The sequence below is a fragment of the Suncus etruscus genome, chromosome X, assembly GCF_024139225.1.
Source record: "Suncus etruscus isolate mSunEtr1 chromosome X, mSunEtr1.pri.cur, whole genome shotgun sequence".
NCBI classification, from domain to species: domain Eukaryota; kingdom Metazoa; phylum Chordata; class Mammalia; order Eulipotyphla; family Soricidae; genus Suncus; species Suncus etruscus.
In genome coordinates, this window is record NC_064868.1 from 30,731,235 (window position 1) to 30,750,475 (window position 19,241).

The window sequence follows — 19,241 nt, forward strand, 5'->3', positions numbered from 1 at the left end:
GTAAAACAATATGGAGATTCCTCAAAAAACTGGAAATTGAGCTTCCATATCATCCAGCGCACAAAAATACATTTCAAAAATCTCTTCCTCACACCTATGTTCACTGCAGCACTATTTACAATAGCCAGACTCTAAAAACAACTAAGATGCCCTTCAACAGATGAATGTCTAAAGAAATTGTGGTACATATACACAATGAAATATTATGCAGCCATCAGGGGAGATGAACTCATAAAATTTTTCTATACATGGATGTACATGGAATCTATTATGTTGAGTGAAATAAGTCATAGGGAGAGAGATAGACACAGAATAGTCTAACTCATCTACGCTTTTTAAGAAAAATTAAGGACATTATTGTAATAATGCCCAGAGATCATAGAAAAGAGATGAGGGATGGAAGGACCAGCTCACAATATGATGCTCACCACAAATAGTGTAAGTGCAGTTAGGGAAATAACTACACTAACAACTACCATGACAATCTTAATGAGTGAGAGAAGTAGAATGCCTATCTCAAATACAGCCAGGGTTTGGGAAGGGGGGCATAGGTGGTGGAAGTGTTGCACTGGCAAAGGGGGGTGTTCTGATTATGACTGAAACCCAACTACAATCATGCTTGTAATCATGGTGCTTAAATAAAGATTTTATATTAAAAAAATAAAAGGAAAAAGGTACCTCATTAAATAATTGAGATTTACAAAGTTATCTACAATTGGGTTTTAGGAATATAATATTCCAACACCAATTCTACCACTAATATCAATTTCCTTCCATCACACTAGGGTGAAATCCCTTACCTCCCAACTACAACCTTGGCAGGCTCATTTCACAGTTCTGTGGTTTTAGTTTAGATTTCTTAATTTCAATGTTGCTGAATCTGTGCTTTGTATATATACCTATAGCATCCTCCCACATCACTGGTATATTAGAGGCCTCTGACCCCTGTTCCAACAGGTACACTAGTACAGTGGGTTGGGCAATTGCCTTGGTTGACATAGGTTTGGTTCTAGCAACCTAGATGGTTTTCTGAACCTAGCCAAAAGTGATCCCTGAGTGCAGAGTCAGAAATTGGTCTTGAGCACTGCAAGGTGGTATACCCCCCTCCAAATTAAATCTCTAGATTCTGTATATTTTCTTAACTTAGAGTTTGTTCTGAGTAAGCCTATTAAGAATGCAGTTGAATGAATGAAGTCATGCTGAGTTTTCCTTGAATCATTTCATTGAACCCAAGTATACCACTGTTCAAGCTGTTTGAGGTGAGTATATGTGAAATGATAACTGTTGTTGACTCACAAAACATGTAACCTCATTTTGGGGCAGCTATTAGTATACTTGATATAAATGTTGAAAAATTGAAGTCAAAGTAGTGGAATGTGCTTCGGTGAGATGGTTCAAATGGCTAGTGCATATGCTTTTTTTGCAGACCTGGGATCAATATCCTACACTGCTTGGTCTCCAAACAAGGAATGACTCCCCTACCACTAAATAATGCACCAAAAGAAGCCCCTGAACATTACTAAATGTGGACCAATCCTCCCCAATATGTACTGAGTGTACTTTGTTAATGTAAACTTGTAGTAAATCCATTACTCCTGAGCCAGAGTGATAATATGGCAGATAAGGCACCTGTCTTGCAAGGTGCTGACCTGGTTTGATTTAAAAACTGCATATAGTCCCCCAAGTACTACCATGAGTGGTCCCTGAATATAGAGACAGGCAATCCTGGGCACTGCTGGGTGTGGGTGAGAAACCAAAACACCAAAATTTGTTTCTTCTTATTTTGAGGAGGAACATCAAATGTTTCTCTGGGGCTATTCCTAGCTCTGTGCTCAAGAGTGACATTTGGTGGTACTTGGAGGGTTATATGGGGCAGTAGGAATCAAACTAGAGTTGGCTAAAGTCACTGTATGCAAGGCAATTTCCTTCACTCCTGTACCTCTTCAGCCTCTTTCTCCTATTATTACTTAAGGCTTGTATCAATTTTCATTTTATCTTCATTATGGAATCCTCACACTTTCATTTTTTACTGTGTTTTAAAAAAAGCTAATAGGAACAAAAATGTTAGATTGCAATAATTCTAGAAAGCAAATAAATTGAACAATTTGGGTCCATGGCAAAAAGATAAGCTTTACTCAAAGACAGCAATTAGTCTGAACATATTTGCCCATATGTTCATTAATGACCAGAAATTTTCACTATATTAGTTTAAGGGACTAGCTTCATAATATTCTTTGCCCACAGGAAATACAAAACAGAGCATCGTGTTAGGACAAATATTTCGAATAGACTCTTGGGAAGAAAAAATTTAGAAATTATAAACAATTAGTGCGCACAGGGACACTAAGCAGAAAATATGGTGGTGGCATCCAGTGACAGGTTTGGTTGGAGCCCAAGGTATACATACTGCTACATTTAACTACCACCAAGAAGTCTTGTTATTTTCATTAAGAGATTCCAAAATTGTAAGCAAGAAGCTACAGTGTACACAGGGCCCTGAGGTTGAGGTGTTCAGAATTAAGTAGCTGAAATAAATAAGTTACCCAATGAATTCAAAGAACAGTTTAAAATTTAAGGGCACATGAATGTACAAAGGCTTTCTTTAAAAAAAAAATCTTCCGGTAGAGTAGTAGAAAGGTTTAAAGAGCAATAACACTGAGTCTTGATAAATATGTTTTAGTGAAGGCTAAGAATTGAATAATATAGGAGAAATCACCATATAGCATAAAATGAGGAAGAAAGTGATGCTGAATACAGAACTCAAGTATACAACATGGCATGAAACAACATGTATATGAAAATACCATGTAAGTTAATATAAATAATTTTAAGTGGAGGTTTGCTTACAAAATAGGAGAATGGAATATATATATGGAATGGGAGTCAGTCACAGAGGGATACATAATATTTACTCATATGTCTATGATTTATTTTGTACATACCCAATATCCTGTGATTCCATTTTTAGAAAGTGAGTCTATAAATGTAAGTCTATGAAGTGCAATTAAAGCAGGGATTAAAAATGGATCATAGGAATTTGATGAAAGCAATCTTGTTAAAACATGAAGAAATGTACAACTGGTTATAAATGCATAAATGAAAAATAGAAAATGCTCATTCAGTATTAGTACTATTACCAATATCAATACTACTAATATCATAGCCACGGTGGCAATGCTATTAATGAGAAAGATTTTAGCAAGGTTATTACTTTTAGGAAAAAAATATTTAAATCAGAAAAGATCATACCTTAATGTCAAATGGTCCTGCTTGATATGGTTGATTATAAATTTCCAATTGACTCCTAATAGGAGAGAGCCATAGAAGCAGATGATTTATTTGATCGTCAAGCTGTCCAAGGTCTTTTATGTGAGACTCAATTTCTCCTTGTCTCTCAGGTAAATTCCTAGAAACCTGTGGAGAAAATATGTTTCTCATGATTTGAATTCTTTAAAGTTTAAGTTATTTCTTATAAATGTTACAGAAGTAAACTGATGTAGCTCTACTAAGAGGACAACATAATTTACATATACTTCATGGTAAGATTTCATTCATGCATTACAAACTATTCATAAATAGTCTGTTCGACAAATTCTATGCTAAAACACTACCTTTTTTTTTTCAAACTCAAAATGCACATAGGAAAATGTCCACAAAATCAAAGCAAAATACACATTGACACAAATGCATGTTGAACTCCAACTGAAAAAAAAGGAAAGCTACCCTTTTCACTGTTTTATCATTCACTTATGGTATGGTTAATATTATATACCAGACACTTCATATTTTCCTCAAAGAAAAATATACAAGGGATCATTTTATGTGCAAGGAAAACTGTTGGTGTTATCAGCATTTTCTTGATCTAGAGTGTATAAGTTCTAATATAACTAAGTACAACAGATTCATATAACTGGGATGGAAAGTAAAGGAACATCTGGTTTAGAGTTAGGTATACAAAATTACTGGCATGTTATTTTTATTTAGTTTACCCTGTCTTGGGTCTGTACAGACAGCATATGTACAAAAGCAATTGCCATGCCTGCAGGTAACTTGGGTAAGCACCAAGCCAGGAGGATGCTCTGAGCAGAGTAGAGTAGAGTAGAGTAGAGTAGAGTAGAGTAGAGTAGAGTAGAGTAGAGTAGAGTAGAGTAGAGTAGAGTAGAGTAGAGTAGGAGTAGAGTAGAGTAGAGAGTATTAGTATAGTATAGTATAGTATAGTATAGTATAGTATAGTATAGTATAGTATAGTATAGTATAGTATAGTATAGTATAGTATAGACCCTAAAACAATAAGGAGTTTACTCTGTGTGCGAAAACCTGCCTTTTTTTTTAAAGAATGTCTGCACTTAATTCTTGATTTTAACCCACCCAAAAGTCCTTTGACAGACACAATTATTTTTGTTGGGGAAGGCATAGTCAACATTGCAAGGGCTTCCATCTGTCTCTATTCAAGGAAAACTCCTGGTGGTACTCAGGATTCAAACTGGGATATACTTAGTACAAAGCCCCACAGATATTCTATTTATCCCAGTTTTATTCATTGATGAAAGTGGGGCTTAGAGATTTGAAATTACTTGTGAAGAAATTCAGTATGTGGCTCAACACTGTACTCAAGTTATTTGGATTTGCACTTGGGTTGAGAATTAGGCTGCTTGTTATTTTCAAGTAATTACTTTTTATTTCTATATCGCTGTTTTAAACCATACTGCAGTTACTGCTTCAAAGTCCTTGTTCTGCTATCCTTCCACTCTTAAATCATGATCCTTTTCCACCACACCCAGCCTCCTCAGTTCCTAGTTGGTTTGCTTGCATTGCAGATGATCTAATCCTTTCCATCTATTCCTCATCTTCATTGTTTTTAAATTCAAATTCTAGATATCTCCTAGCATTTTAGCCAAATTTACTTTACCTTACAGAGACTTTATCTAGAACAATGCTACACATACTCATGAATGACAAAGTTATTCAATATCACTAAAGACTGTTGATATACAAATATAAGCAGATGGCTAAATAAACAAAAATATTTTTCTTTAGATTATCAAGTGCTAAACTAAGATTCAAATACAAATAATTTAAACCTGCATGAGAAGATATTTCTATTATTTAGAATACAATTATAATAATATACTGCAACATTACAAATTATTCTGGATATTAGTGATTTAATATGCATCTAGTATAATATTATGACAAAATATAGAACATTTAAAAAGTAAACTGTAAAAGCTTAATACATTAGTGCTTTATCTATACAATGTCCCATATATAGGGACAAGTGTCATTGATACTCTTAATTAACTAATGAAGGAAAATTCATTTGAATTTTTATTTAGGTAGAGTGGCTTCACAAGTTTATGGACATATCTATATTTTAGAGGTACAATGTTACCACACTATGTTCAGCAACAGAAGACCAATATCCCTCTATCAGTTCATTGAGATGTTAACTTACTCTGCAATCACCCTCAATCCTGTCATCAAAAGCAAAAGACTTCATTTCTTTTGGCAGTCCCTACCCTTGTTTTGTTATATATAATGAAATCACTTAATACTTGTTTTCCTCTTAATGACTTATGAGATTAGAATAAAACCCTTTCATTTTGTAAGTATTGTTGGGAAAAGGCAATATTTTATCTTTCCTTTTTCTTTCTGTTACTTTGATATTTTGTGATACCAGGGATGAAACCCTGAGCCTCATACAGGGGAGCCATGATCTTCATCATTAAGGCTACTCCTGAGCCCAGGAACATTGAAGTATTTAATGGAGATCAAGAGAAGTAAGATATAACAAAGTTACATTAATGGACAAAATAGCCAATCAATACATTCATAAGGCAAAGAATTTGATCAATATGGTAAGATAATATAAAATATCTCAGAGAAATATAGGATGCCTGCATTTAAGGTGCCCTGTACAAATTGATCCAAATCTCTGGCAGCTTTTACTTATGTGGATGAAGTGGCAAAAACAGCAACAAGCTCAGTTAGGATGCAGCATCTACTAATAAACAGTGAATTATGATTCTGGATCTGCTTTGCCTTACTTGTATCCTGCTATAAAGCCAAATAAATATACTATTAGATTAAGGTCCTAAGTATTTTTTGAAGGTAAAGAAAGAACATGAATTTGTGTTAGGTGTTATTACCAAAGTGATTCTATGCGTGTGATATATAATCTAATAATGTTCTCAACTCCCTATTCCTAGGATTTTTAAAGATCAGTAAACAGTTTACGTATAATAAGATCATTTTAACCTAACATGTACATTTAAAGCAGCATTTCACTGCTCCACTTGATAGCTTATAAGAGCCATAGAATCCGATGTTAGTAAAGATAAGAGCCATCATGTTTTATTAAAATCCCTAAACTTGATGGGATCCTAAGTGATAGTACAGCACTGGGTTTGGTCTTTGCATCACACATGGTCTCCCAAGCCTGATATTTGAGTGCAGAGCCACGAGTAAACTCTGAGCACTGCCAGATATGCCCCCCTCAAAACACTCCTAAAAATCCTTTAACTTCCACCTGTGAACTCAGTTTGAGCTGACCACAAGACAGGTGTTTTCATTTGGAATTCCATTAGAAGCTAAAATAACATTTAAAACTGACTTTACTACCAAGTCTGATGAAAATGCAAAATCATAATCAGGGTTGCTGGGACATAAAGATAAGGAGCCCTCCAACCTTGAAGGCAATTTGACCATATCTATCTACCGTGCGTAATCTTTAATCAAGGGCTGTTTTTTGCAAGGATTTTATCTTATAGATATATTCCTGGAATTAAATAATTTCTTGAGGATGTTAGGGAAGAAGTTGAATGGGAAGGATATATTTTTATCACATAAAAATTTTAATAAGACAAATTAAAAGCTTGCCTTGCATGCAGCCAACCCCAGATCAATGCTCAGCACCTCAAATGGTGCTCTGAGAATGACCAGATGTGATCTCTGAGCACAGAACTAGGAGTAAACTCTGAGCATAATCAGGGATAGTTCAAAAACAAAAAAAAAGTACAAATAACAAAGAAAAGCTACTATCTCAACACAAAATACTTGTGAGAAATTACCCTGTATATTTTAACAACACATTATTTTTAGAATGGAAAAATGTCTAAAATTGTCATTCAAAAATGCTCATCATTTTTCTTGACAGTATCACATGGAAATTGAAATGCTCTCTAATCTAGGCCCCAGAGTACTATGGGAAGAAAATAAGAAACGGAAGGAGGAAGAGAGACACAAATACAAAAGAATGGAGGACAGAGCCCCAGGAGTCTCAGGACCATTGATAGTGTTAATAAAGGACAGAACACAATATCCAAGCCAAAATCAACAACAATTAAATCATGAAACCCAAAGTTTGACATCCAAATTTTAAATTGGGCCTGTTTTGCTAGCAGGCTGAGGAGGGGGGTGGTGGCATGGAGTGCACTTTGAGAACATTGGTGGAGAGTGACACTGGTGGTGAGATTTTTCCTGAAACATTATGTGTCAAAAACACAACTATAAAAAACTTTGTAAACCATAATGGTTTAAAAACTGGATGTGTTTTAACACATGGGCTTTTTGTCCCTCTTTAAAATAATTACCAGGACTTTATGGCTTCTTCCATAACATTTGAGTAACAAATAATAATAGATGTGACTAACATAATACTGTAATGAGTAGGATTTATTTCAACGTCTACATTTTTAAATATACTAACTCCTAAATTTATTATTTTATTAAAATTTAAAAATAAACCTTTAACTATAAAGTATATATATCCTAATAATCTTTAAAATTATTACAAATCCATGTTCTTTTCATAAGACGTACCCTGAGGCTAACCAAAACAAACACATACAGTTTTTTTATCTTTTACTTTATTATATAACCAAATTTGACCTAATTTCACAGATTATTAGTTTCCTTTTTTTTTAAAATAACTGTATGAATTTTATTTTTAAAGATGTAGGTGTTTTAAGAATAAGTTAAGTGGATATTAAATATCTCATGCCAAAAATATAATGGATAAAGTATGAAAAAAGAAAATCATAATTCATAAAACATATCTTTGAGATATATTAGAAGTAGAAAAGAATGAACTATTAAATATAGCATTTATATTGTTCATATAAAAATTAAAGACAATTAGAAAAAAGTTAAAGTAACCCCAAATATTGCAGTATAAATTGCCAATAAACTTCTTTCAGTGCATGAAAAATATGTACAATCTAGTTAAGAACTAGCAGAAACAAGGGCTGGAGCAGTGGCACAAGTGGTAGGGTGCTTGCCTTGCACGCACTAACCTATGACGGACCGTGGCTTGATCCCCCGGTGTCCCATATGGTGCCCCAAGCCAGGAGTGATTTCTGAGCGCATAGCCAGGATTAACTCCTGAGCATCACAGGGTGTGCCCTCCCCAAATAAACAAAAAGAACTAGCCAAAACATATGCAAGAATCTGACAAAAATGCAAATAACTATTAAAGTCCAAACCCTAAATCAGTGAAACGCCAAAAAATGTGCAATTATATAATATAAATTTGCAACTATATTGACTTTCATAACATTATTTTATACAGAAATATTGTAAGTATCATACACTGGCACATATACACATCAAAGGTATAAAGGAGTGGTTCGTTTATTATATACCAAACCACAGTGTCAACAGCACTGAAACTACTATATACAAACTATAACAACCAAACTTTCTTTAGTTTTTTTGTTTTTGCACCACACTCAGAGGTGTTCAGGGGTTACTTCTGGCTCTGTGCTCAGAAATCACTCCTGGCAGGCTCGGGGGATCATATGGGATGACAGGGATTGAACCCAGGTCCATCCCGGGTTGGCCCTGTGCAAAGCAAATACCCTAGTGCTGTGCTATCACTCTGGGTCCCAACAACCAAACTTAATAGCGTGCAGATCAATGAAGTTGGCTGGAATGTGGAGCAACTTTGACATTGTTGATGGAATTGGTTTTGGAACATTATGTGCCTAATATTTGTTGGGTTACTAATCCTACCCTAATCAATAATTGTACTTCACCCTAGGATGTTACCTGGTGATTGTATATTGGATTATTCCTTACTTGGCATTCTGTTACCACCCTAGGATGGGACCTGATTCTTGTCAATAAAAGCAGGGGTTTGAGGAAGGCAGGGGCTTGTTTTTCAGTCTTCTTCCACTGAGCTGCACTCCATCTTAGGAGCAGAAAGCTTTTGTGCTTTGAATTCCTTGCTTGAGCACTGGATTTCCTAAACCCATTTTTGTCCCTTTACACTGTGTGAATTATTCCCTGTGGATCTCTACAAATGGAACTGTTCCCCCATCCTAATTGGACAGGGGAATGGGAACTGCCTTTCCTGTCTGGGAGCTCAGTGGGAATCAAACCTTAACCGATCTCCTAGAAAACGTGAAACTTCAATACTCTACTATAAAACAACTTTAGAAATCATACTGACATAATAAAAAACTTTAAAAATTCAAAACTTGTCATCACACTTCTATACATGTATCGTACCATGCTTATCACCACTTAGTGCCATTCCATCATAAAAATGCAATTAAACAGTCTTTAAATTAAAACATTTAAATTTCAAGTTCCCAAAATAATAAATATATCATTTGAAACATAGAATTTAAGTGTAGAGGAACTAACTGGATAATACATTCAAAAAAGGCAAGACTGATAGGCTAAAATCTACTGTTACTTGCTAAGCTGATAATACCAAAAAATTCAGGAAAACCTAAACAAATACTCTACTAGAATTGTTACCTAAACAAATATTTACCCTACTTCTTGAAATTTTCAGTATTTTAAGAATCAGCTCTCTTCAAATAATCTGTAAATAAAATAAAATCTCATTCAAAATTTAAGATGCTAACATTTTTTCCATTTGTTTTGTAAAAACTGGTATCTTCCTTCACTGCTAGTGAACTGGAACAACCACATATAAAAATATTTGTTTGTATTTCCAAAGCTAAATGTAACTATTTTTATCGTCCAGATATTCTTCAAATGAAGTCAAAAGATATGTGTCTATAAAGCAAAGGACAAGGAGTATAGCTGTACAACATTACTTCTAACAACTTTATCCTAGATGCAGTCCAAATGGCGATAAATAGCACGGATTATCTATATATTTTCACACAATAGGACAGTACACAATAAATAAGGAAATATACTATAGTCAGTAGCACAGTATAGACAGATCTCACAAAGTAATACCGAACTAAAGTGAAGCATAAGGACGTTTTCTTGTTTTTTTGGGCCACACCTGGCGGTGCTCAGGGGTTACTCCTGGCTGTCTGCTCAGAAATAGCTCCTGGCAGGCACGGGGGACCATATGGGATTCGAACCAACCACCTTTGGTCCTGGATTGGCTGTTTGCAAGGCAAACCCCACTGTGCTATTTCTCCGGCCCCAGCATAAGGACTTTCAATAACTGATTCCATTTATGCGGATTTCAAAAGGAGGCAAAATGAATCAAGGTTAAGCAATGACTGGGTAGGACAGAATGACTTTAAAAAAACATGAGGGGCCGAGCCATAGTGCAGTGGTAGGGCATTTGCCTTGCATGTGGCTGACTTTGGTTCAATCCCAGACGTCTCATATGGTCCCCCAAGCCAGGAGCAATTTCTGGGCGCAAAGCTGGGAGTATCACAGGGTGTGGCCCAAAAACCAAAAAAAATAAAAATAAAAACAAAAACAATCAAAAATAAACATGAGGAACACACAAGTGGTAATGTTTTAATTTTTGATCTTGAGGGTAATAACATGGGTGTGTATGATAAATTTCCCATCTCATCTGTTGTATAACAAGGACTCACATGCAGTTGTACATTTGGTTATAGAGCCCACTGGAGTCACACACTGGATGGAGGTTGTGAACCTTAATGGGTATGTCCACACATATTTGACTGAAGTTATTGGGAGATCACACTTGAGTGTCCATGAATCACACACAGCATGTTGAGTGGTATGAGGAATCTGAACAGTGACCTTCTGCCTGCAATTGATTGGGCCCAGTATGTCAGTTTCTGAAAAATCTAGCACCTCCTATTCCTTAGAAATGTGCAAATTTCTCTACATTTCATATTTCAAAGCAATAGACTACATAAAGCTTTAAAAGTAGTCATTCTGAAACCCAACTTTGTAGAACTTTGTATATAAGAATGACTACAATAAAATAAAATGAAAATTGATTAAAAAAAAAGGTATTCAATCCTTTCAACCATAAAATTCTACGTCTATTACTTTTCCTAGAAGAATATCAGAGACATATTTAGAAACATGTGACAAGAATGTTCAATTCTGCCATTCAAACATAGAAAAGCTGAAGTGGAATTCCTACAGTAAAACTCATTACAGTGATTATGAGACACTTTGTATTCACCAAAGCGCATGTCATGCAAAACAAGCCACTGGACAATATTCAAAACAAAATAAATACTAACAATAAATTTTATATTATAATGAATGCCCTGAAATTTTCTGTGTATGCTTTACATAGCAGTATATACTTCTATATGTTCACCAAATCACTAACCCTTGTAGTAAATATATTGTAAAATAATATTTTTGAAGGATTTCAATTAAAATTATATATTTACTTGTGTATTTTATTTATTTTGGTGTGCCACACTAGCAGCGGTCAGGGCTTACTCCTGATGCTAAGCTAAAGGATAACTGCTTGTGGAGCTAAGGGTTTGAACCCAGTTCAGATATTTACAAAGCAAGTGCTCTACCTGCCGCACCATCTCTCTAGTCCAATTATAATTGTTATTTGATGGTCAAAACAAGCTATTTGCACAGGTTTTCATATTGTATTATCTTGTAGGTTTTTTTTTTTTTTTGGTTTTTGGGCTACACCCGGTAACGCTCAGGGGTTACTCCTGGCTATGCGCTCAGAAGTTGCTCCTGGCTTGGGGGACCATATGGGACACAGGGGGATTGAACCGCGGTCCGTCCAAGGCTAGCGCAGGCAAGGCAGGCACCTTACCTTTAGCGCCACCGCCCGGCCCCTATCTTGTAGGTTTTAAATGTTGAATAACCTAAATTTAAAATAATGGTTTGCAAAATACATAATATATGTAACTTAAGATGATAAAATTGGGCATTAAGTGATAAATAGTTAACTAAAGTTACCAGAGAAAAATTGACACTAAACACTGATTTTTACTGACTCATTCATAATCTCAATCCCCTGAAAAAACATAGCATTTTTTCTTTTACAATCTAGCATATTTTTTGGGAAATGGAGAAATGAACTTATACCCTTAAAAAGCTTTTTTCTTGCAATAACAATATACATGAATTCATACTTATTGTACTCAATGAGACACACATTTAGAATTCTACATTAATATGAAATTTATCTATATAGATTTATTTTTAAAGCAAAACCTTAAGACTATCTGTGTATTCAATATTACCAATTAAAGAAAAATTAGACTGATAAGTGAATAAATTAGTTGATATGATTAATCCAAAAATAATGATTAAATGATTTTCAAATAACTATAATGTGCTTCCACAGTTTGGTAAATTTAGTATAAATTTAAAAGAGACAAGATGTTATAATGATTAAAAAATGGAAATAGAAAATTGCCAATTCAAATAAGTAGCAATTTGGATGATAACTTAGCATTATTCTCTATGAATTTAACGATTAATGCTGAATTCTAAATATTTCATACTTAAACAGAAATGGTACTTGAGTTTTAGCTTACTTTTAAAATTCCTTTATCATATAATTATGAAAAACATACACAGAGCCTGGGGGTTAAAAGAGGGGAATATGGGATGCATGCTGGGACAAGGGTGGAGAGAGGACAATTTTGGTGATGGGAATGCCCCTGATTCATTATCACTATGTACCTAAAATATTACAGGGAAATATTTGTAATCCACTTTGATTAAAATATATATATATAAAAAGAAAAACATACACAGTGAAAAACTAGAAAAATAATAGTAGTAAAAATATATATTCTTACTTTTCTTTTGAATTACACTCAGGGTGTTCAGTGCTTATTCCTGGCCCTGTGCACAAGTATCATTCCTGGTAGAGCTGGGGAACCATATGTCGTACCTGAAACTGGCTAATTCAAGACAAGCAGTCTACTCAGTATACCTCTTTTTGTAAATATACTTATAGCCTTAATGTAAAGTTTATACTTTTGATTTAATAGTATAAATCATGAGGCAGCATATTCAAAGACATATCTAGCAATATGACACCTAGGGACATATCCTAGGAACACAAAAACATAATACAAAAATGCCCTTTGTACTCCTCTGTTCATTGGAGCACTATTTACAATAGCCAGAAATGGAAACAACCCAGATGCCTGGCAACAAATAAGTAGTTAAAGAAACTGTGGCACATCTTCACAATGGAATACTATGCAGCTGTTAGGAAAAATAGAGTATATGGAGTGGACTTATAGATTGGATATCCAAATGTAAATATTTCCTTATACTCAGAATATAAAATCTAGTTCACCTTATCTTTATCTTTAAGCAATAATGATGGTACATTATTACATTATAATAATATTGTAGCAATATTGTCAAATACCCATTTGTAGGTGCAATACATTTGAAATTTCTTACATACTCAAAAATGGAGTATATGTTAGAATGTAGAAAACATCCAACTAGGGGAATGATCTATAGTCATTGAAAATATTATATTTATAATGACATATATAATAATATGGAGGTATTTAATGATATTTTACACCAAAAACTTAATAGCAGCAATTTCTAGGTAACAGGGATTTTGTATTACTTATGTTTTAATCTACTAGCCTTAAATAATACTACTTAATGACTAAAATATAAGTATATATGTATACTTCCAGAATGCAGTATTTTTGCAAAGCCCAATGTCCAAGTAAATATCAACATTTAGTTATAACAACACTATTATGAAATTAAGTAATGGCAGCACTATTGTCTCTAGTTTGTTCAGTAACTGCCATTCTTCAAATATTTTTGATTACCAAAATTCTACACTTTCTTCAAAACAGTGATACTAGTGTTACTGATATGTCCCTTGACTTCCTCCTTTTCACCCCTTATTATGCAATTAAAATGTCATCTCTTCACACATGAAAATATCTCTTCTAATTGACAAAAGATGCCCCTGTACACCCTTCATGATCAGGGTAATAAAAGTGCCATGTTCTCAGAGAAGATAGCCAAAATTCTCTGAAATAAAAGTTACTCCTTCTAATCCTTAATTTTCATTATAGTCTAATTATTGTGATGACAAAAGTTTACAGTACATGGTATTAAATATTTTACCTGTACATGGTTAAAAGTTACTGCATTCCACTCAATATGCATTAATGTCTACTACACCCCTATACCACATCTTCAGCATTTATAATCTGTGTCACCCTATGCAATCATGCCATGCAATCATTTTCCATTTTATTTTAATAATCTCTTAATTTGGAACTTAGTCCTTAACTCCCCAGTAACTTGAATACTCAATCAGACAAAGAAGTACATTACGAATGAATCTTCTCTCTCTGTTTACTTACATTACCTTCTTTGAAATGGTTTGGTTTTAGTTGCAGAAACATCACAGGTTTGTGACCAAGCAACCATTTGTTAATAGAATAGAAAAAAGAGAAAGAGAAAGATGAGAATTAAGTTCTCTGTCAGAGGATTTGTGTTCTTACATATTACATGCTTCAATATCTGCTTCCTGCTGGAGTCCAAGTGTGAATACCTAAGGTTAGCAGAACAGTAAGAGATGCTGACCTGATGTGTAACTTGTGAAAAGATGACTGAAGATGTATTAAAAGCTAAGATCTAATCAAGAAGGTGAAATAATTTTTGATATTCTTTATAGTCAGTTATGTTGATGTGATTGATGCTAAAGTTTGGGTACAGCAGTAAGTTTTTATGAATTAGAGCATCTGCCAGAATGCTATCTGTGGAATTAATTCAGAGAATATTTATTAAAGTAACTATGTTTACTTAGATTACTGCCCTATAATTTATTATCAAACCACTTATTTCTTTCTAAATCCATTCCTATGTTTCCAATATGGCTAAAAATAAATCTTCACTTCTAAAAAATGTCCAAAATTTACGAAGACTCATATTTAAAAAATGTATGAATTTAACATTAGATTTAAAAAACTATGAAAATATTGGAAGTAGAGTTTAACAGTGTAGTCCCAATTAAATAACTGAAATAGGCAATTATCACCTTTGGAAAAAAATGCTTGGGGTATGAAATACTTGGAGACTTTATTTCAGCTCACATGGTTTCCACCTCTATAAATTAAAACTACTAGAGAACCAGACTTTAGGAAATATAAATTCTCAAACACAATACTCAATTATTTTAGAGCCAGTCAAAAGATCAAATATCCCTCACAAGTAGGCCATATACTCTGTTTATCTCTGTATAATTAGCCAAATACTAACCGAATACCAAAAGACAAATTATGAGCACATTTATAATATGCATTTAAAGATAATAAATCTGCTAAAAATTTTAAAGTAATATTTTATTTAAGCACCATGATTACAAACATGTTTGTAGTTGGGTTCCAGTCATAAATAAAACCCCCTTTCACCAGTGCAAAATTCCCACTGTCAATGTCCTCCATTACCCTCCTCCCCCATCCCTGCCTGTATTTGAGACAGGCATTCTACTTCTCTCACTCATTAAAATTTTCAGTATAGTTGTTAGTATAGTTATTTCTCTATATGCACTCACCATTCTTTTTGGTGAGCTTCATATCACAAATTGGTCCTTCTGGCCCTAATCAATATTGCCTCTGGGCATTATTGCAAGAATGTCCTTTATTTTCTTAAAACCCACAGATGAGTGAGACTATTCTGTGTCTCTCTCCCCCTAACTTATTTTACTCAGCATAATAGTTTCCAGGAGCATCCATGTATAGGAAAATTTCATGACTACAACTCTCCTGATGGCTGCATAATATTCCATTGTGTATAAGTACCACAGTTTCTTTAGCCATTCCTCTGTGAAAGGACATCTTGGTTGTTTCCAGATTCTGGCTACTGTAAATAGTACAGCGATAAATATGGTGTGAGGAAAGCATTGGGGTGGGGGTTGAGGGCACTATTTTCTTTGAGGTGCAGAAGCTTCTCAGTTTTAAATAGTCCCATCTGTTTATTGTTGCTTTCACTTGTTTGGACAGTGATATTTCCTCCTTGAAGGTGCCTTTAATCTCAATGTAATAGATTGTTTTACCTACGTCTTGTTCTATATACTTCATGGTTTTGAGTCTCATATCAAGGTCTTTAATCCATTTAGATTTGACCTTTGTACATGGTGTTAAATGTAGATCTGAGTTCACTTTTTTGCATGCTGCTGACCAGTTGTCCCAATACCACTTGTTGAAGAGGTTTTCCTTGCTCCATTTTGCATTTCTTGCCCGTTTATCAAATAATGATTGTATGCCTGGGGAAGAGTCTCTGACTATTCAAGTCTATTTCTCTGAAATGAGGGTCTGTCTTTATTCCAATACCATACTGTTTTTAATAACTACTGCTTTGGAATACAATTTAACATTGGAGAAAGTGATGTCTCCTATATCCCTTTTTCCAAGGACTGCTTTAGCTATTCATGGGTGTTTATTGTTCCAAATAAATTTTAGCAGTGTTTGATCTACTTCTTTGAGAATGTCATGGGTATCTTTAGAGGGATTTCATTAAACCTGTACATTTCTTTGGAGAGTATTGCCATTTTAATGATGTTAATCCTGCCAATCTATTGCCTGGCTCAAAAATTAAGTAAACTACTATAATTCATCTTAGAACAATCACCTCAAAGGAACACAAACTGGTGTTCTTTACTTTTCAAGTATATAAATTTTACATAGTGTTTATAGACCTGTATTATCTATATTGCTTCTGTAACTTAAAATTAAGAAATATTTGAAATATTTGCAGTTTTGTGCCTCTTCTTTTACTACCTAATGTTTCTGGGATTAGCAAACCTAAAACAAATGCCTGAAAACCATACTTTGGAGGAAGTAAAAACCTTTTCCTGAAGAAGCTTAGAGCAGAAATCAATGAAGTGGGAATTCAAAAAAAAATCCAAAGATCACCAAAAGCAAGAATTGGTTATTTGAGAAAAATAAACAAGTTCTATAAGCCACTAGCAATACTCACAAAGAAAGGAAGAGAGAGAAACTGAACAAACTGAATCAGAAACAAAATGGGCAGAGTACTACAGATACTATAGAAGTTCTAAGAATAATCAGTGGTTACTTTGAGAAACTCTATGGAACAAAACATGAGAACCTGGAAGAAATGTATAGATTCTTGGACTTTTATAACCTCCCAAGGTTGAACCAAGATGAACTAGCATATCTGAACAGACATATAACTATTGAGGAAATTAAAATGGTAATAAAAAGTCTTCCCAAATACAAAAGCCCACACCCAGAGGGATTCACTAATATATTCTTTCAAACCTTCCAAGAGGACATATTGCCTGTACTCCTTAGGCTCTTCCAGAAAACTAAAGAAACCAAAACACTACCAAAGAGTTTTTATGAAGATACCATCACCCTGATACCAAAAGCAGACAGAGATGCTACAAAAAATAAAGCTACAGACCAATATCCTTGATGAACACAGATGCAAAAGATTCTCAACAAAATTCTAGCAAATAGGATCCAAATCTTCATCAAGAAAGTCATACACCATACCAAGGATGGTTCAACATACAAAAGTCAATCAACATAATATACCACATCAATGGAAAGAAAAATAATCTATTTGATTATTTGATTATTTGATTATATGATTATTTGATCATATCAATAGATGCAGAGAATATTTGGTAAGTGTCAACACCTATTCATGAAAAAAAAACTCTCAACAAGATGGGAATGTAAGGAACTTTTGTCTATATAGTTAAGGTCATTTACCACAAGCTCATATTATACTCAATGGAGAAAAACTGAACACTTTCCCCTAAGATCTGTCACAATGCAATGCTACTCCCTCTAGCCATTTTTATTCAACACAGCACTGAAGGTACTTGCCATAGCAACTAGGCAAGAAATAGGTTTTATCCAGATAGGAAAGGAAGAAGTCAAGCTCTCTGTGTTTCCAGATGAGATGATACCATATTAAGAAAAATACTAAAGACTATCAAAAAGCTCTCAGAAACAGTATATTTATATAGCAAAGTGCCATACTACAAAATGAACTCACAAATCAATGGACTTCTTGTACATAAATAAAGATAGAGAAGAAATAGACATTTAAAAAAAAACAACCCCACTCCAAATTGTCCCACAAAGCACCACCATTAGAAATCTTTGAGCACCAAGCCTGGAGTAAACTGTGGGCACATTTGAGTCGGGCCCCCAGGCAAACTGAAGAATTACCAAATTCTGCCGGAAACCCTCTCCATCATTGCAAAAGCCTTCTGGATACCATAAGCCACACAGCACTACTTGTACTGCGAGTAGTGTATCTCCGATGTACCAATATAAAAATTTCTTTGTAAATTTTACCCAATCATTACAGAAAATACTTAATCCAGGAGTGTTCAAATGCATCAATTTTATAGAGTTGCTGTGACAATAGGCTGTTGCTTTTAATCTCCACGTTTCTGGCAAGAAAACTTGTTGCTTTTTCATTTCATGAGTTTCAGGCCAAACTCATTCACTAAAAGAAAGAAAATCACCACAGAGCTAATGAGCTAAATGTCCTTGCTTTTCTCTGAATTGAGCCTTTTATTATGATGTTTAAAACATCAGGATTAAAAGCTATTGTAATGCATTCAAGTAGCCAACCTCCCTCCCACCTGCCCCAAACCGAGCAAACAAACAAAAATTTAGATTTACTCTAAGATTAAAAAAGCAAACCCATGGAGACAAGGCTTCTGTCCTTTCTGCAGAAGGACGGTGGCTCAGATCCCGGCATCCCATATGATTCCCCGTGCCCACCAGGGTCAATCTCCGAGCATAGAGCCAGGAGTACCCTCCGAGTGCCGCCAGGAATGACCCCAAAAAAAATAAAAAACAAATCAAATAAAAAAACAAAAACTAAAACAAAAAACAAACAAAACAAACAAAAAACAAACAAGAATAAAAAAGAAAAGAAAAAAGAATAACAAAAAAAAAAAGAAAAAGGGAGAAAGTGATACAGAAGATTACATTTGGGGAGAAACAGGATAAGAGGTAGTGTTATGTAGGTCTATACTTATGGTGAAAGTATAGACTTCCCCATTG

General features: G+C 34.3%; 1 protein-coding gene across 1 annotated transcript in view; it reads right to left on the bottom strand.

Annotated features, from left to right (window-relative positions):
- The window catches only part of DMD (dystrophin), a 2,686,579-nt gene that overhangs the window by 1,058,789 nt on the left and 1,608,549 nt on the right, over window positions 1–19,241 (bottom strand). The window contains exon 48 of the mRNA XM_049766737.1: window positions 3,250–3,414. Within this exon, the coding sequence (XP_049622694.1) occupies window positions 3,250–3,414 (165 nt within the window). The remainder of the gene's footprint in view (window positions 1–3,249; window positions 3,415–19,241) is intronic.